At 46.5% G+C, this 20,405-nt stretch overlaps 1 protein-coding gene across 1 annotated transcript in view; it reads left to right on the forward strand.

Annotated features, from left to right (window-relative positions):
* Positions 1-525: 525 nt before the first annotated feature.
* LOC309805293 (cation channel sperm-associated auxiliary subunit delta-like) overlaps positions 526-20,405 on the forward strand; it is a gene marked incomplete at both ends in the record, with an annotated part of 41,350 nt that continues 21,470 nt past the window's right edge. The window contains 10 exons of the mRNA XM_082623228.1: positions 526-599; positions 2,401-2,455; positions 3,651-3,727; positions 5,117-5,189; positions 6,113-6,227; positions 9,493-9,560; positions 11,030-11,143; positions 12,333-12,416; positions 16,358-16,508; positions 17,265-17,360. Coding sequence (XP_082479354.1) covers positions 526-599; positions 2,401-2,455; positions 3,651-3,727; positions 5,117-5,189; positions 6,113-6,227; positions 9,493-9,560; positions 11,030-11,143; positions 12,333-12,416; positions 16,358-16,508; positions 17,265-17,360 — 907 coding nt within the window. The remainder of the gene's footprint in view (positions 600-2,400; positions 2,456-3,650; positions 3,728-5,116; positions 5,190-6,112; positions 6,228-9,492; positions 9,561-11,029; positions 11,144-12,332; positions 12,417-16,357; positions 16,509-17,264; positions 17,361-20,405) is intronic.

Here is a 20,405-nt window from a genome sequence, read left to right on the forward strand (position 1 = left end):
CCGCGGGAGGGGTGGCCGGAAACGGAAGGCTGCAGGGGCGGGACTTGGAAGTGTGGAGGCGGGGCCTACACGAAGTAAAGCTCGAAGCGTTCCAGCTCCCTCGTCGCATCCACCTTTTCCGATAGGCTCTTTCGGATCGCGGGGAGGGCTGTGGGCACGCATGACGGCCCCTAGAAAAAGAGCAGCTGTGCCTGCAAGCGCAGCTTTGGGAACGTGTGGGCAGCCCGGTCCAAACACTTGGGCTTCGGAATTTGAGTGACACGCGCAAGCTCAAGCTCTGGCGCGCGCCACGGTTGGTGGATTCGGGCTTCCCGGGAGACGCTAAGCCCGTGCTCAAACTGTAGACAGCCCAAGGGCGGCAGTGTGCGCATGCCTAGGCGCTGACGGCTTGTTGGGATGGGCGGATTCAGGCTTCTTGGGGAACAAGGTGCGCTTGCCCAGGCTGCGCGGCAGACTGCGCATGCCCAGGCTGTGAAGCGACTTCCTGTGGCAGTTGAGGAACTGTGTGTTGGCGGGTAGTATGAGATGCTGCTGTTAATGCTGGTGGCAGCGACTACCTTGCGGCTCTCCCCGCTGGCCAGAACTCAGCCGCTCTGCCGGTGGGGCCGCCCTCCCGGGTCTGGGGCGCTGCCAGGGGTCTGGGAGGGGGCAGGCTCATCCCTGCGCGGAATCCAGGAGAGATGCTCCGCTCGCCAACCTTATTGAGGCTTCCCAGTTTACTCCTCTAGGAAGCGAACTTGATACCCACCCTTTCACCCCAGCGCCTCCAGCTCATCACCATGTCCTCCCATTGCCACTTCAAGACTTTGGCCCAATTCCGATGCCTTCAAGCGACCTCCACCGCCATCACCCTAGGCTGTGCCATCCTGTCCATCCTGGCAGCCAGAGGGGTTGTCTATAAACGAATCTGGTCTTGTCATTACCCTTCCCTGTGGCACCCGGAATAAAACCCAATCTCCTCGCGCCGTATCTGGCGCAGCGTTCCTCAGCGGCGCTGCTGACATTTAGGGCCTGATCATTCTCTGGGGTGGGACCGTCCTGTACATTGTAGGATACTGAGCAGCATCCTTGGCCTCCACCCACTCGTTGCCAGTAGTACCTCCTTCCCCAGAGTTGACCATCAATCACATGTCTCTAAACATTACCAAGGGTCCCCTAGGGATGTGACAACCACTGATGTGGCCCCTGCCCGCCCCTGAATCACTGCTCCCAGCCACCGGTCCTTTGAACTTGCCAAACTCGCGAACGGGGGAGACTTGGTGCCTGCGTCTCCCTCTGCCTGGAACGCTTTGCTTCCAGATTTTCTCCATGACTTCTTCCTGATTATTCAGATGCTGACAAACAGTACACTTCCTCATCTAAAGACCCTCTCCCTATAGCTGCTTTTTCCTATCAATCACTAAATTCTGTTACTCGTCGCAAATTTTTTCTTGTCTGTTGCTGTCACTAGGCTATTAGCTCCATGAGGGTATAGAGTGTTTTCTGTTATTCACTGCTTGCCCAGAACATTTTTGGATTTCAGTAAATGTTAGATTAGTAAATACTGTACATGCGGTGCCGTGGGCACGGGACAGATGCTAAAGCCCAGTTCCCACCCTCAGGGAACTCCTGCCTGGAATGAGCTGTCACATTCAGCAGGGCCCTGTTTGCTGAAGAAATAGAGAATGCATTTCTGGTGCATGGCCCCATTTGATCTTTACAACGAGTTTCACGGGGAAGTGATTCCTTAACCTTATTTTATAGACATGAAAACAGACCCAGCAAAATTAACGATACACTTGCCTTTTATAGGGAGTGGGGAGTAGGACTTTCCATCAAGATTTACTAGCAGGATGTGTCTCAAAGTCTGCAAAGATTGGTCACATCCAATTCTCCCGTTTCTCCACACTGGTTCTCAGAGAGTGGTCCTGGACCAGCAGCATCAGCATCACCTGGGAATTTGTTAGAACTGCAGTTCCCTGGATCTGCTGAACCAAAGACTCAGCAGTGTGGCCCAGCAATCTACAGTTTATCAGGCACCCCCCCACACCAGGTGCTTCTGACTCACATCCAAGATTGAGAACCTGCTGTAAACTGGAGCAACATTCTCCCAGCCACCAACACCTCCCCACCCCGCAGACAAAAAACAAAATCTGGCAGTAGGCATTCCTCATTTGCCTAATCTGGAGTCTGCAAATGAGCCTTAATGAGCTCTCAGGAACCACATCTCCATTTTTGCATATACATATGTCTGTTTCTAGGAGAGGAGGGTCCACTGTTTCATCAGATTTTCCAAGGGCTCCCATAACCCTAAAAGCTTCAAGAACAGGTACTGCACCGTTAACCCAGAGGCAGCCTGGTAGGAGTCATGCCGACTGTTTCATAAACATTGACAGATGTTTTCTTATCTCTTACCACTAGTATTCGTACGGTGAGGACAGGAAAGGTGTTTCACGTCAGAGAGCAAATTCCAGGGGTATGTGGCTCCACAGTTAACGTTCATTCTTCACTTTTATCTAATCGCTGGATCAGAACTAATATTTCCTAGTATTTCTTGGATGCCAGCGCTGTTTCCGGCATAGAACATTACTTCATCTAATCCTTACCATTGCCTTTTGAAATAGGCATTAACCTTTTGCATGTCACTAAAAAGCTAAATGAGAGAAGTCAAGTAGCCTGAACAAAGACAAGAGCTGCAGCTAGGTTTAGAACTCAGATCACCTGGGTTTTTATCCAGCGTTCTATCCGATAGGACTTTTAAAATGCAGAGTGACATAGGAAGCAAACTTACTTTGTTTACAGGACACAGTGCAGCAGGAAACTTCCTTTCACCTGTATGTGCCTAAAAGGCATGAAGAAAACAATATTTTGTCAGCTCAAATGTTTTTCCTATTGACTTTGTGTTATTCCAGAAGTGGTGTCAGCATTGCTAAATAATCAAGTGACTGGTTTCTAACTTCTTTTTTTTGGCCTCTGGCCTCTCAAATAATAAGTAATCTGTAAATAAGTAACATATACATAGAGGGGATGTGATATGAATCATTATCCTGTGAGTCTTTTTAAACTTTTTATTTTGACATAATTATAGATTCACAGCATGCTGCAAAACAGTGCCGAGATGTCCCTGGTCCCTCTCACCCAGCTTCCCCCATTGGTGACCTCTGACAGAGCCAGAGGATAATATCAAAAGAGGAAAATGTGCTTCCCTGGTGGTACAGTGGTTAAGAATCTGCCTGCCAAGGCAGTCTGGTCCAGGAAGATCCCCCATGCTGTGAAGCAACAAGCCCATGTGCCACAACTACTGAGCCTGTGCTCTAGAGCCCACGAGCCACAGCTACTGAGCCCGAGTGCCACAACTACTGAAGCCGGTGCGCCTGGAGCCAGTGCTCCACAAGAAAAGCCATGGCGATGAGAAGCTCATGCACTGCAATGAAGAGTAGCCCCTGCTCACCACAACTAGAGAAAGCCTGCACTCAGGAACAAAGACCCAATGCAGCCAAAAATAAAATTAATTAATTAATTAATTTTTAAAAATAGGAAAATGACATAGATGCCGTCCACCTGCCTAATTCAGATTTCACCTTTACATCTTCAGTGTTGCATGTTAGGAAACTGTTTTCATCAGGCATTTATTAGCATTGATAGGATTAAGATTTTGTGACTCTCTCTAGGACCACCTGTATTTTTCATCTGGGACAACTCGCTTGATGAAGCATCCTTGCAAGAAAAACATAGCCCTGTATCTAGGGTAAGATATCGCTACTTTTAAAATTATTATTAAAACATTACATTTGCCCTCATTCTTCGATTCCACAAACATTAAAAGAGACGGCTCTGTCCTGTGTTGCTAGATGCTGGCCTACAGGGAGTCCACAGTTGGGGTAGAGTTAGGGAGAGACAGGTGAAGAGACACACAAGTAGCTAAAATAATTACGTGTAGCTTGTCACAGATGCTTGACCTAAGGCAGTTATGCATGGTGCCATTCACAGTAGCAACAAAAAGTTTATTTTTAAATATATATTTATTTATTTTTTGGCTGTTTCAGGTCTTAGTTGTGACACACGGGCTCTTTGTTGTGGTGTGCAGGCTTCTCTATAGCTGTGGCACATGGGCTCTCTAGTTGTGGCATGCGGGCTCTCAAGTTGTGGCACATGGGCTTAGTTTCTCCACAGCAGGTGGGATCTTAGTTCTCCGACCAGGGATTGAACCAGTGTCCCCTGCACTGCAAGACGGATTCTTAACCACTGGACCACCAAGGAAGTCCCCCCAAAACTTTAAAATACATAGGAATTAACTCAGTAACTCCTGTCTGCCTCAAACCATAAAATTCTTCTGGAGGGGGCAAGAGAAGGAGATCTGGATAAGGAAGCAATATACCATGTTCACGGATGGTCTTTTGCTTCTTAAAAGTTCGCTGCATAAGGGAACATACTGTTTCTTTTTTACATACACATTCCTGGTCTGAAAGCCTTTACTTTAGTGGGATCAGAGTAAAATAAAGGACAAAACTGAAGTTCGCCCTGAGCAAAACAAGCTGTCACTTAATGTACATTTTATATAATTTTATTTTTGACATGGTCACACTTTTCAAATAATGTTATTTCAAGAAGTCAAATATCCAGGCTATAGAGGATTACTCACAAAAATAAATAGATGATCGGGGCTTCCCTGGTGGCGCAGTGGTTGAGAATCTGCCTGCTAATGCAGGGGACACGGGTTCGAGCCCTGGTCCGGGAGGATCCCACATGCCACGGAGCAACTGGGCCCGTGAGCCACAACTACTGAGCCTGCGCATCTGGAGCCTGTGCTCTGCAACAAGAGAGGCCGCGACAGTGAGATGCCCGCGCACCGCGACAAAGAGTGGCCCCCACTCGCCACAACTGGAGAAAGCCCTCGCAAAGAAACGAAGACCCAACACAGCAAAAATAAATAAATTAATTAATAAACTCCTACCCCCAACATCAAAAAAATTTTTAAATAAATAGATGATAGATAGATAGATAGATAGAGGCAAAATGGTTCCTTGTTAAGAAAAGAATTTCATTTGAATAGAACATTTTTAGAATGCCTCCCGTTGTCTTTTTTCTTTTCTTGTGTGAAATTGTCCTAATTGAACCCTTTTATTGTTTATTTCAGAAGACAACTTTTTCTCACGAAGAATAGCTTTGAGAGTAGTCTCCTTCCATTTTCCATCCCTACGTCAATGCAGGTAGTTATTTTGCTGAACGATCCAAGGGATGCTTGAAATAAGTAATACTTAGGGTTAGATATAGTTCAGAAAACACCATGCTAGTCTGTTTTTGTTAGTTTGGGGGCTTATTTTACGATGTACCTCTTAAAGACATTGAGAGCAATTTCTAAGCCAAAAGAAGGCTTGATTCTATTCTGCCCTTACTACCAAAACAAGTGCTTTTTTTTCCCCTGAAAAAAGAACCAGAATTCTTGCAAGAGCTCCTTATAATTGGTTGTGTGATAGATTACATACACTGATTTCAGGGCCTCCCCAAATTGCCCTCAACCAAAACAGAAAAACCTGTACTCTCTCAGGAACTATCTTGAGAAATTTGACAGTTAGTACCTATGCTCCAGAAGGTTCCACCATCTGCTAAAATACAAGTTTCTCTCATAAGTGACAAATTTATCAGTTATGCTTATCATTCATCATCTACGCTGTAGCCTTTATCCTCAGAGAAGATTTTTTAAAAATATTTATTTATGTAGGCCGTGCTGGGTCGTAGTTGCAGCACTTGGGATCTTCATTGCGGCATGCAGATTTCTTAGTTGTGGCATGCAGGATCTAGTTCCCCGACCAGGGATCGAACCCAGGCCCCCTGCATTGGGAGCATGGAGTCTTCACCAGTGGACGACCAGGGAAGTGCCTATCCTCAGAGAAGGTTTTGACACAGGAGAAGGAGATGGAGTGAATTTAGCTATCCGAGGGCACCAAACACCAATTTTGACCTCCCAGTTTTGCTTTCAGCTAATCCCCAAGATACATAGTTCCCCATATCTAGGACCCAAAGAACTCTTGCTGGAATGAATGTTCCATGGATGCGTGTCTAGAAGTACTGCTTTCTGAATCGATGTCCAAAGAGATGTACATACTGATATCGTATATGTCATTGCTCTTAGGTTGGCATACCAGAAGTAACATCAGCACATTTTGCTGGTTCAGTATTGCTGTTAGTAGTGAATCGAAAAGTCTATGTTTATGATTATGAAGCCAATTCCTGGAATGCATCTACAGGTATGCGTATTTTGTATTTTTTAATCTTGTTTGCATTTGACCAACATCAGAGAAAAGGCTCTGAAGTACAGACAATGCAGCTACTTGGATGTCAGCCCCTGGACATTTTTTAAAAATATTTATTTATTTATTTGGCTGCGTCAGGTCTTAGTTGCAGCCCACGGGATCTTTGTTGCCGCGTGTGGGATCTTCACTGAGGCGAGTGGGATCTTTAGTTGCTGGCATGCAGGATCTTTTAGTTGCGGCATGCGAACTCTTAGTTGCAGCATGTGGGCTCCTAGTTGTGGCATGTGGGATCTAGTTCCCTGACCAGGGATCGAACCTGGGCCCCCTGCATTGGGAGCGTGGAGTCTTAGCCACTGGACCACCAGGGAAGTCCCAGCCCTTGGACATTACATTGTCTGTTGTTGTATTTTTTTTTTCTGCTGCACCAAATGGCTTGCAGGATCTTAATTCCCCAGGCAGGGATTGAACCTGGGCCCCAGCAGTGAAAGCGTTGAGTCCTAACCACTGGACCACCAGGGAATTCCCTACATTGTCCTTTAAAATTCAATAAAAATTGGCCTGAACCCCCATCCCACAGGTTGGGGACTGAGTGTTTCCATCGAGGATCGTGGTAAACACAGCATGAATGGGCCACAGAGAATGGATAACCCAAATAAAGCTGGGCTGCCTGGGGGCCAGTCTTTTTTCTTTAATATGCATTTATTTATTTGGCTGAGCCAGGTTTTAGTTTGACATTCGGGATCTTTTAGTTGCGGCACATGGACTCTTAGTTGCAGCATGCGGGATCTAGTTCTCTGACCAGGGATCAAACCCAGGCCCCCTGCATTGGGAGCGCAGAGTCTTAACTGCTGGACCACCAGGGAAGTCCCTGGGGACCAGTCTCATAACCATCTCATCAACTGGTCATATCCAACCCAAACATGCATCTGCTTCCAAAACATCAGTTGACCTACTCTTTACAGATCTTCCCACCCACAGCTACACTGCCTAAAATCCCTCCCTCCTCACCACCTTCCCCTCTCTTCCTCCAAAATTCACCCATGTTGGTGGGCTTTTCCTTCACGCCCCAATCCTCTCCCAGTGCCCCTCCTGATCTTCCAGTTCAATTCTTTTCTCTCTCACAATTCAAGGCTCTTTTCCCTTTCGGGGGGGGGAGGGGCATACAATCCACATACAATTCACCATTTTAACCATTTTTAAGAGTACAGTTCAATGGCATTTAGTACATTCACAATGTTGTGCACAAGTCACCACTGTTGAGTACCAGCACATTTTCATCCCCCCAAAAAGAAACCCCGTCCTCGTTCACAGTCACTCCCCCTCCCCCTCCCCCAGCCCCTGGCAACCACTCACCCACTCCCCATCTTTGTGGATTTGCCTGTTCTGGATGTTTCATATAAATGGAATCACACAACATGTGGCCTTTTTCATCTGGGTTCTCTCACTGAGCATCACGTTTCTGAGATTCATCCATGTCATAGTGTGTATTAGGAGGTCATTCCTTCTTAGGGCTGAGTAATACTCCATTGTACGGATTGACCACTTCTGTGTATCCATTCATCATCTGGTGGACATTGAGGTCATCTCCCCCTTTTGGCCATGGTGAATAGTGCTGCTGTGAACATTTGTGTACAATTTTTTGTGTGGATACATATTTTCAATTCTCTTGGTTAGATACCTAGGAGCGGAATTGCTGGGTCAGATGGAAACTCTATATTTAACTTATGAAGGAACCATCAGGGCTCCTTGTAACATAAGTCAGTCTACTCTCTGTCCTTCCTCTTCTCTCCATCAATTTGTTTAATAGCATCCCAACAGCTAACTCCCCATCCTCCTCCCCAGCCCTGCACCCACAATTCTAATTTGTCTCTATGAATGTGTCTCCTCTAGGGACCTCAAATGAGTGGGATCATACAGTATTGGGATCATACTTCACTGAGCATAATGTCCTCAAGGTTCATCCATGTTGTAACATGTGTCAGAATTTCCTTCCTTTTTGGGACTTCCCTGGTGGCACAGTGGTTAAGAATCCACCTGCCAATGCAGGGGACATGGGTTCGATCCCTGGTCCGGGAAGATCCCACATGCCATGGAGCAACTAAGCCCATGTGCCACAACTACTGAGCCTGAGCTCTAGAGCCCGTGCTCTGCAACAAGAGAAACCACTGCGATGAGAAGCCCACGCACCACAGCGAAGAGTAGCCCCTGCTCGCCACAGCTAGAGAAAGCCCGCACACAGCAACCAACACAGCCAAAAATAAATAAAATAAAATAAATGAATTTATATATAAAAAAGAATTTCCTTCCTTTTTAATGCTGAATAGTATTCTATTGTATTCATGGACCACATTTTCTTATCCATTTATCTGTCAATGGACACTCGGCCGCTTCCGAGCTATTGTGAATAATGCCAGTTTGAACATGTGTATACAGATGTCTCCTTGAGTCCCTGTTGTTAATTTTTGGTGGGTGTGTACCCAGAAGTGGAATTGCTGGATCATATTTTCCATTTTGTGAGGAACCTCCACACTGTTTTCCACAGTGCCTGAACCATTTTACATACCCACAACCAGTGCACAAAGGTTCCAATTTTTTTACATCACCCTCCAGATGACACTTGGCAATGTCTGAAGACATTTTTGGTTGTCAAGACTAGAGGAGAGGGACTTCCCTGGAGGTCCAGTGGGTAAGACTCCAAGCTCCCAATGCAGAGGGCCCAGGTTCGATCCCTGGTCGGGGAACTAGAGCCCACACGCATGCCACAACTAAAAGAGTTCACATGCTGCAACTAAGAGTTTGCATGCCACAGCTAAGATCCCTCATGCCACAACTAAGACCTGGCATAGCCTAAATAAATAAATTCTATTTGGAAAAAAAAAAGACTCCGTGCTTTCACTGCAGGGGCCACAGTTTCAATCCCTGGTCAGGAACTAAGATCCTACATGCCATAAATAAATAAAAAATTGTTAAATTAAAAAAAAAAGGATGCTTTGTGATCTAAAGCTTAAGAAAACCTTTAAAAAAAAAGACTGGTGTAGAGTTCCACTGGTTAAATAAATCATTATATAACTAAGTTAATTAGTTAAATAAGTCAGTAGAAGCAGGGATGCTGCAAAACATCCTACAGTGCCCAGGAGCCCCTTCAACTGAGAACAATCTGGCCCCAGATGTCAGTGTGGAGGGTGAGAAGCCCTGCTCTAACCTTCTCTCTGAACATTCAGGGAACTCAGAGAGCATTTCAATTCCCTTTTCCTTTCAGGTGTAGAACACCCTGTTTCACATATTTCTGGTGACAACTGTTGTTACAGTGGAAATTCCTTTTGCATGGTGAGTACCAAGTGTTGTATCTCATTTTTTACTCTGCTGTGAGCTAATTATGAATGGAAATAAAGACAGTGTAGGGACTTCCCTGGCGGTCCAGCGGTTAGGACTCCACGCTTCCACTGCAGGGGGCACAGGTTTGATCCCTGGTCAGGGAACTAAGATCCCGCATGCCATGCAGCTCAGCAAAAAAAAAAAAAAAAAAAAAAAAAAAAAAAGACAGTGTAAGCCTTGAGGGCTGGGACAGTGATGGACTCAGGACTCAGGCCATGTTTCTCCCAGGGTTCAGAAGAGGACTGAGAGCCCATGGGAGGGCTCTGGAGCTCCTCGGAGCATCTGGCTGACACACTGTGAATATATCCATCTATCTTCTTTTTTTTTAACCTGTGATTTTGACATCATTATAGATGTACAGGAAGTTGAAAAAATAATACAGAGTCCCATGTATCCCTCACCCAGTTTCCCCCAGTGGTTACATCTTACATAACTATAGTGATACAAACAGGAAATTGACATGGATACAACTGCCTAAAGTCAGAGAACCGCTGTTGCCATCAAAACACTGAACTGGGGCTTCCCTGGTGGCACAGTGGTTGAGAGTCTGCCTGCCGATGCAGGGGACACGGGTTCGTGCCCCGGTCAGGGAGGATCCCACATGCCATGGAGCAGCTGGGCCCGTGAGCCATGGCCGCTGAGCCTGTGCATCTGGAGCCTGTGGTCCGCAACGGGAGAGGCCACAACAGTGAGAGGCCCGTGTACCGCAAAAAAAAAAACAACACTGAACTGTTTCCTGGCCCCAAAACTCTCCATACCTCTGTGCCCTGCCCTAACCCCTGGCAACCACTAACATGTTCTCCATCTCTCTAATTTTATCATCTCAAGAATGTTGTATAAATAGAATCATTCAATATGAAACCTTTGGGGACTAGCTTTTCTCAGCCAAATTCTCAGGAGACTCATCCGATTTGTCGCGTATATGTCTAGTCTGTTCTTTTCCACAGTGGTGGGTGTACCAGAATTGGGTTGTTTCCACTTTCTGGCTGGTGCAAATAAAGCCACTATAAATGTTCACGTACAGGTGTTTGTGTGGACATAAGTTTTCATTTCTCTGGGATAAATGCCCAGGCATGTAATCACTGGCATCTGTCCTCCCTGCTTTTTAAATTGAGATGTAACTGACATACCACACTGTGTAAATTTAAGGTATACAATGTGTTGATTTGCTACATTTACATGTTGCAGTATGATTACCATCCTGTCATGTCACAGAATTATCATTGCTTTTCTGTTGTGGAAACAAGATCTAGTTTCTTAGGAACTTTGAAGTTTCTAATATGGTATTGTTGTCTGTGGTCACTATGCTGTGCATTAGACCTCCAGAACTGATTTATCTGTTTAAAGAACATCTCCCCAGCCGGCACCCCCCCCCTTCTATCTCCTTTTAAAGAGACTGTTTTATGTGTGTGTTCTTCCAGGATATAAGTAACTCAGTTTTTGCTTATTTGCATGGAGATCAGATATCTCAGGCCAATATCTATTTCTCAAATACCCGGGGATACAGATTTCAGAAATATTCCCAGGAAAGACAGGTATGTTCAATTTGGTAAGAAAATGAACAAACAAACAGAAAAATGTGTCCTGTGGGATAGGAGTAATTTAGCTGTCCGTGGCAAGCAAGGACTTTTCTCTCTCGAAGAGTCCAGCCGGATGGGAGGCTAGGGAAGAATTTCAGGTCAGAGCAGCTGGCTAGGGAGATTAGGAAGTTAGGAAAGAAGACAGCACGGTTCATGGAAAAAGCTGGTGCCATAGTAAAGGCTGCACATGGATTACAACATCAGGTACCACCAGCATCCCCATTTTACAGATGAGAGAACTGGACTGGGTTGAACCTGTGTCCCCCCAAAATTCATGTCCACCCTGAAACCTCAGAATGTCACCTTCCTTGGAAATAGGATTTTTGTACATGTAATTATTTAAGATGAGGTTATCCTGGATTAGGGCTTAGTAAACTTAATTGCTACCCAAAGACCATACCTCCAAATACCATCATTTTGGGGGTGCTATGGTCTGAATGTTTGTGTCCCCCCAAAATTCATATGTTGAAATCCTAATGCCTGATGTGATGTATTAGGAGATGGGAGCCTTTGGGAGGTGCTTAGGTCATGAGGGTGGTGCCCTTATGAATGAGAGTAGTGCCCTTATAAAGGAAGGCACTGTTGTTATAAGCCTCCCAGTCTATGGTATTTTGTTATAGCAGCCCTAACAGACTAAGACATGGGGTTAGGGTTTCAACCTATGAATTGGGGGAGGACACTGTATATAATAGAAATACTCCCCACCCCGACACACACACACACAACCAAATAACAGAGGCTTAAATAAGATGGTGGTCTTTCTCTCTTACCTGAAAGGTATCTGGAGGGAGCCAGCTGGGTTGCCATGGCAATCTGTCCCACTGTCCCTAGGTTGGGGTCCTTGGCCTCATGCTCCAACTTGCCTGCTCGTGGGCACTTTGCTGACCAGCCAAAGATCAGGAATGAGGAACCTAGGCAGGCACCTCACAGTGTGGGTCACACCACTTCCTCTATCAGCCCAGGCAAAGCCAACTTCATTCAAAGTTCTGCCCTACATGCTACATTTTTACAGAGGGGAAATAGATCACAGTATTGTTAAAAAAAAAAAAAGACTTTCCTTCCTTTTAGCTTGCTGGATAATCTAGAGTTAAATTTAGAATTAAGCACATGTTTATGACTTACTTATATTTTGTTTGTTTCGTAGGCAGAACTAGTCGGGTCCTTGGGTGGGATCTTCTACTTTTACTCCCTCTCACAGGTTGGGCTGCTTCTCGTTGACCAACGGAAGGTAAGTACCTTTTGGACTGGGAAGAACCACTTCAGTGACCCTTACCCCAAGCCAGGTTTTTGTCAAAACTCACACACTTAGATTTTCATATCTGAAATCCATCTAGCTTTTCATTCACCTGTCCATCCATGTATCCATCCATCAATCTATCCATTCTTCCATTTATCTATTTATCCAACCACCCACCCATCCTTCCATCTACCTACCTACTCATCCATCCATCCATTAACCTACATATTCATTAATCCATCCACCCATCCATCCACCAACCCACCTACCCACCCATCTACTCATCCATCCACCCATCCATCCACCTATTCATCCTTCCATTTATCTATTTATCCATCCACCTATCTACCCACCTACTCATCCGTCCATCAACCTACTTATCCATCCATCGACCCAACCATTAACCTGCTTATCCCTCCATCCACACATCCATCCATTCATCCATCTACTCAACCATCCATCCACCCAGCTACCTATTCATCCATATACCCTTCCACCCACCCACACACCCACCATCCCTCTCTCCCCCCATTCATTAGCTCATTCAGGCATGCACTCAGCAATATTTAAGCAGGGTCTAGGAGGTGCTGGGCACTAGGGATAAAATACAAGGTGTGGTGCATGTGTCACTGGGGGCACCCAACACCATTTTAAATGCCTCATGTCAACCCTTTTGTTAATTATTTTCACGTGGATTCAGAAAATCGGGACATGAAAACCGTGACTTCACAGGTATCATTTAGGATAAGACTAAGTTAAGAAGAGGAATCAGTCCATGCAAAGTGCATTTGAAGAAAAAATATTAAGTCAGGCAAAGATTAAAGTACAGTCAGTACCCTCGTGTTGCAAAATTTGTAAGCAAGGTGTGCCACTCTGAAGTTTGCGGGAGACCCACAATCAGGAAGCTCCCAGAGGCTGGGCTGCTACCTGGTGGCTGAAAGCCCCGCCCTCTAATCACACGGTGGGCCCAGCACCCCCATCCAGAGTCCCCTCATGAGCACACAGTGCCAGGGCACCTGGTGAATGAGACACTCCCAGACTCTGGAAATCCCAAGAATGTAGAGGTGGCTGAGGAGTCTGGCTCTGGTTACAACCTGTGCATGGTTTCCCAGGCCTGACCACAGGCAGTCACAAGGCTTTACCTGGAGGGCATGGGGGCAGAGGTTGGGGGAGCTGCCCTCTCCACTCCACACCTGGGGCACGATGCACGGGCAGGCTCTGAAGGTGTTGCGGTCAAGGACTCCTGCGTCTGGTCAGGCAGGCTCTGCGCATCTCTGCATTCCCAGCCCAGGCTTGGTCTTCAGACCTCTGACTCCTGAGGGAGGGAGGAGGGGGAAGCCTGGAGCCACTTCCTGGTCCCTGACTCTGTACTTTTCCGTTCCTGGCCCTTCCACCTCCCGAGGCCAAGGCCCTGGGTGGTTTTTTTTTTTTTTTTTTGCTTGTTTGTTTGTTTGTTTTTGTTTTTTGGCCACACCATGTGGCATGCGAGATCTTAGTTCCCCAACCAGATCAGGGATCAAACCATGCACCCTGCAGTAGAAGCACGGATTCCTAACCACTGGACCGTCAGGGAAGCCCCTGCAGGCGCCTTTTGATTGGGGCTCCCCACACAGGGAAATGAACCCCACCCCTGCGCTGACCCAGGCGACCCTCCGCGGTTCCGTTGGGGAGGGACAGACAGGGGCTCTTGGCGTTTTCTCTGGCCTGGGCTCTTACCCCACCGCAGTGAGCAGTTAAAAGCGGAATGCACTCTAATGTTTAGCTTGTTGTCTTAATTGGCTACTCTGACCCCTGGCAGCTCACCTGAGATGCCTCTCAGGCTCCAGGGACCGGCAGGCAGCCAATTCATCGCTGAGCAGGCGTGGGCTGGGGTCTGCGGACTCACATTCATGGTCCCTTAGCGGTAGTGAGGATGGGTGGGTCTGGCCCCTGAGGCCGCAGTGGTGGCGGGGCGAGTCAAGGTCAGCAGCCCGTGCACAGTCCACCCTCACCCTGAACACTAAGCTTCTCTCCTCACCCCAGGAGGCACTTAGAAAGCAGCCCAGGGAACTCCCTGGTGGTCCAGTGGTTAGGACTCGGCACTTTCACTGCAGGGGCCACGTGTTCAACCCGTGGTCGGGGAACTAGGATCCTGCAAACCAAGTACACCTGCTGCAAACTTGGAGGCACTCGGCAAGCCATCCTGCGGAAAATCTCTCCCTCTGCCATGGTGCATCTTCTGGAAAATGGATGCCGGTATCTTGGTGGGACTCACTTATGAACCAGTGTCAATGTTGGTTTTTTTTTAATATATAAATTTATTTATTTATTTATTTATTTTTGGCTACGTTGGGTCTTCGTTGCCGCACGCAGGTTTTCTCTAGTTGAGGAGAGCGGAGCTACTCTTCGTTGCGGTGTGCGGGCTTCTCATTGCAGTGGCTTCTCTTGTTGCGGAGCACGGGCTCTAGGCGTGCAGGCTTCAGTAGTTGTGGCTCGCAGGCTCTAGAATGCAGGCTCAGTAGTTGTGGTGCATGGGCTTAGTTGCTCCGCGGCATGTGGGATCTTCCCAGACCAGGGCTCGAACCCGTGTCCCCTGCATTGGCAGGCAGATTCTTAACTGCTGCGCCACCAGGGAAGCCCCAGTGTTGGTGGGTTTTTTTGTTTTTTTTTGGCTGCACTGGGTCTTCGTTGCTTCACATGGGCTTTCTCTAGTAGCAGCAAGCGGGGACTACTCTTCGTTGCAGTGCACGGGCTTCTCATTGCGGTGGCTTCTCTTGTTGCAGAGCACAGGCTCTAGGCGCATGGGCTTCAGTAGTTGTGGCATGGGGGCTCAGTAGTTGTGGTACACGGGCTTAGTTGCTCTGCAGCACGTAGGATCTTCCCGGACCAGGGCTCGAACCCGTGTCCCCTGCATTGGCAGGTGGGTTCCTAACCACTGCACCACCAGGGAGGCCCCAGTGTTGGGTTTTTTTAATTCCATCCTTGTGTAGTGCTGTCAGAGGTCTTCTGTAAAGAACAGATGATAGAAAAGAATCTGAAAAAGAATTTGTATATAACTGAATCACTTTGCTATACACCAGAAACTATTGCAACATTGTAAATCAACTATACTTTAATTTAAAAAAAAAAAGAGCAGATGAGAGAGAACTTTGAGAACCACGGAGAGTAATTTAGACTTTACTTAAGAACCAGCCCTTAGAGGGTCACAAGACACAAAAGGCTGTTAGGAAAAGAATTGGTGGGGGGTGCGGTGGGCGCGGGTGCAGAATTCCCTGGTGGTCCAGTGGTTAGGACTCTGCGCTTTCACTGCCAGGGCTGGGTTTGATTGCTGATCGTGGAATTAAGATCCCGTAAGCCACAGGGCATGGTCAAAAAAAAAGAAAAGAAAAGAATCTGGGGACCAGCCCTGGGAAATCAGCTTGAATAATAATCCAGGTACAGGGCCCGGCCCTGTCCCGGCCCGGGGGGATCCCATGTGCCACGGAGCGGCTGGGCCCGTGAGCCATGGCTGCTGAGCCTGTGCGTCTGGAGCCTGTGCTCCGCAACGGGAGAGGCCACAGCAGTGAGAGGCCCGCGTACCGCAAAAAAAAAAAAAAATCCAGGTACAAGGGCACCAACATGGGCGTGGCAGAGCAGAAGGAGAGAGAGAGAGAACTGGGCTCTCAGCACCGCGGGGGTGTCCTTTGTCGTGAGAGCCCATCCCGGGTGCTGTGGGGTGTAAAGCAGCCACCCTGCCCCCACTTATTCGATACCAGGAGCCCTGCAAGTCATGACATACACAGATGAGCCCAGACTCTGTCCAGTGTCCCCTGGGGGCAGAATCACCCCAAGCTGAGAACCACCGGACTAGGTAATAAGGTCTGAAGAAAGTTCCAGTGACAAAGCACATGGACTCACACAGTTCTATTGCAGTCATTTCTTTTCTTGCTCAAGATTCAATACTCTTCTCTCAGGCCATGTTCGGTTACTCAGACCACCCCCTGAACCGCAGTTTCGGGCTGCCCTTTGACTACAACGGGACCCTTGACATCCTTATCGCCCCGGGCCAGAAAGGCATCCTGATCTTCTGGTTTGAGAAAAGCCTGCTGGTTTCCCGAAACGCAGGTGAGCAAGGCCCAGGCTCAGGGTGGGCAAGCACAAGCGGTCATTTTTTCTCTCCCCTGACCTGAGTGGATGATGACAAGCCCATTGTCACTTTGCCATCCTCACTTCGATCCCCCAACCCCCATTTTCCTCCTCCTGGGATATTTAGGCCCTGTAGGCAGGTTCTGAAAGTCACTGGACGCCTAGGGCAGAGGGGCCAAGTCCAGGAACTGCAGATCTTGTTTTGAGGCCTAGACACATGAGCCCCAGCCTACCAGCCCAAGTAAGGAGAAGAGCAAAAGGCAGCCCCCCAGGAGGAGGTGCTGTCAGGGACCTCTGGGCACAACAGTGGCTGCCAGAGCACCCACAATTGCAGCACACCCCCTAGTACCAGTCAGCTACCTGAACACAGCTGTTTCCTTCCAATGCAAGAAAAGGGCTTAGGGCTGGCCTGGCCATGGGGTGGGGGGTGCATTCCAGAAAGAAAGTTCTGCCTGATTACATGCTACCTGTATAGTAAAAGGCATCCTGCAGTTCACCTGGTATCCAGTCCATTCCTCAGAGCTCTCACATCAAGAAGATTGCGGAGGGGGGGCGGGGGTCGGATTTTCTTAAACCTAATGTATTCTATGTGATGTTTTACAGCATTGCATCTCATGGCTGCATTTTCTTTGATTCTTTATCATCTGAGTCGTAAACCGACGGGCCAGGTGGGCAGCAGGGGATCCCCTTCCTAATACGTGCACACGTCTCACGATTTGCCCTGTCATCTCCTAGGTCAGCTGGTCAACCCTGTCCAGGTGCGAGAAGGACGACACATCTTGTATTCTTCCATCTTTGAAGCCAACATCACCATCCACAGCGTTGCTGCCAGTGCGTGCCCGACCTATGGGTAGCTTTCTAGAAGTGCTTTAGACCTGACTTATGCACCTCTGACCCCCTAGATCCAGCCTGGCCAAAACAGAAACAAAACACAGTCATTACACATTCTGGAACTCAGAGCAGAAACTTCTGTGCCCTTTCACAATGAAATGGAATGTCAGTTGGATATCGTTTGCTGGGGCTGCTCTAACAAAGCACCCCAAACTGGGCAAATTAGAACAACAGACATTTATTGTCTCCCAGTTCTGGAGGCCAGAAGTCTGAGACGAAGGTGTCGGCAGTGCCAGTTCCTTCGGAGGCCTCTCCCTTCGGCTTGCAGACGGCCGTCTTCCCCTTGTGCCTTCCCATCATCTTCCCTCTGTGTATGCCTGTGTCCAAATTTCCCCTTTTTACAGGGATGCCAGTCCTATTGGATTAGGGCCAACCCGAATGACCTCACCTTAACCGTACCACCTGTGTAAAGACCCTGGCTCCAAATCAGGCCACATCCTGGGGAGGTCCTGGGGGTTAGGGCTTCAACATATCTTGTTTGGAGGGGACACAATTCAGCCCATGACAGATGGCACCCCCAGGAGTTCTTTGCCAGTGAATTGTTGTCCTGCTGCTGGTTCAGTCTGGTAAAATGAAACCCACCAGTGTTAATTTTGCTCCTCACACGCTTCTCACTATTTGAGGCAAATAGTGCAGCAAACTGTGGAGTCATGTGACCTTTCTTTTCTTTTTTTTTTTTTTTTGGCCACGCAGCACGGCATGTGGGATCTTCCCTGTCCAGGGATCGAACCCGTACCCCCTGCAGTGGAAGCACAGAGTCTTAACCACTGGACCACCAGCGAAGTCCCCATGTAATTTTTAAAAATATTTTTTTTATTTGGTTGCACCAGGTCTCAGTTGTGGCAGGCATGCTCCTTAGTTGTGGCTCACAGGCTCCTTAGTTGTGGCATGCGAACTCTCAGTTGCAGCATGCGTGTGGGATCTAGTTCCCTGACCAGGGATCGAACCCAGGCCCCCTGCATTGGAAGCACAGGGTCTTACCCACTGTGACACCAGGGAAGTCCCACCCGTGTAACTTTTATGATCCCATATTTCCCTGTTTGCCCATCACTGAGTTACCTCCTACTGTCTATGTCCATTTATCTGTTAAACGTTAATTTATCATGATAGAAAGTAATGATGTAAAAGTAATTTATAATTATGCCAGTGATGCATGGTCCTTTAAAAGTTTTTTTTTTAAACATTACAAGTATAATTAAAGTCCTTTTGACCAGCTTTTTGAATCCAGGCCCCTCTTTGGCTTCCTAAAGGACATCACAGTTAGGAATCTGGAAAGTATCTTTTTAGCCAGTTGAAAGCCTCACAACATATATTAAACATGGACCTGCAGAAAATGTACAGCGCCATCTGTGTAGCTTGTTGTGGTTGCTTTTTTTTTCCTTTTTTCCCCATTTTTTCTTTTCATTTATTGAAATAAGAGTCGATATACACTATTATATTGGTTTCAGGTGTACTACATAGTGATTTGACACTTGCCTACATTATGAAGTGATGAGTCACAAGGATGTGATATACAGTATAAGGAATATGGTGAATATTATTGTAATAACTTGGTAGGGGGATAGATGTTGTGGTTGCTTTTTATGAAAATGGTATCGTATTTATCATGTGAGTCATTCTACTGTTTGCCTTTTCCATCACCCATCATTTTCTTTTTTATTGTGGTAACAACACTTAACATGAGATCTACCCTCTGAACACATTTTTAAGTGCACAGTACAGTTTTAAGTATAGGCACAATGTTGTCCAGCCAATCTCTAGAATGTATTCATCGTGTGTAACTGAAACTCTGCCCCAGTAAACACGAACTCCCCGTCCCGCTCCCCCAGCCCCTGGCCCCCACCATCCTACTTCCTGTCTCTATGGATGTGACTCCACTAGGGACCTCCTGTGAATGGGACCACACAGTATTTGTCCTTTCCAGTTTCTGCACATCCTCACCCATACTTGGCTTTTTCTGTCTTTTTCACTAGGGCCGTCCTAGTGGCTATGAAGTGGTATCTCATTGTGGCCTCGATTTGCATTTCCTTACTGACTAATGACGTTGAGGGTCTCTTCACGTGCTTATTGGCCATTTGTATATCTTTTCTGGAGAAATGTCCATTTAGATCTTTTGCTTATTTTTTGCTTATTTTTTAATTGGGCTGTTGGTCTTTTATTACTGAATTATTATATGTTCTGGATACAAGTCCCTTATCAGAGATGGTATGAGAATATGTATCAGAGATATATTCTCTCCCATTCTATGGGCTGTTTTCCCCCTCCTCTTTTTTTTTTTTAAACCATGAGTACACATCACTTCCCATGTCTAGAATCTTTAATGGTTCCTTATTTTCTTTTTTTATATTTTTAAATTTTTATTTTTTTATTGAAGTATAGCTGATTTACAATGTTTCAGGTGTACAGCAAAGGGATTCAGTTTCATATCTCTATATATAACTGAATATATATATTCTTTTTCAGATTATTTTCCATTATAGGTTATTATAATATATTGAGTTTAGTTCCCTGTACTATACAATAGGTCCTTGTTGATTATCTATTTTATATATAGTAGTGTGTATCTGTTAATCCCAAATTCCTAATATATCCCTCCCCCTTTTCCCCTTTGGTAACCATAAGTTTGTTCTCTATGTCTGTGAGTCTATTTCTATTTTGTAAATAAGTTCATTAGTATCATTTTTTTAGATTCCACATGTAAATGGTATCATATGACATTTGTCTTTCTCTGACTTACTTCACTTAATATGATAATCCCTAGGTCCATCCATGTTGCTGTGAATGGCATTATTTCATTCTTTTTTCATGGCTGAGTAATATTCCATTTTATATACGTATACGACATCTTCTTTGTTCATTCATCTGTTGATGGATATTTAGGTTGCTTCCATGTCTTGACTGCTGTAAATAGTGAACATTGGGGTGCATGTATCTTTTTGAATTAGCGTTTTCACCTTTTCTGGATATATGCCCAGGAGTGGGATT

This window comes from Mesoplodon mirus (genome assembly GCF_964341445.2).
Source record: "Mesoplodon mirus genome assembly, chromosome: 5".
NCBI lineage: Eukaryota > Metazoa > Chordata > Mammalia > Artiodactyla > Ziphiidae > Mesoplodon > Mesoplodon mirus.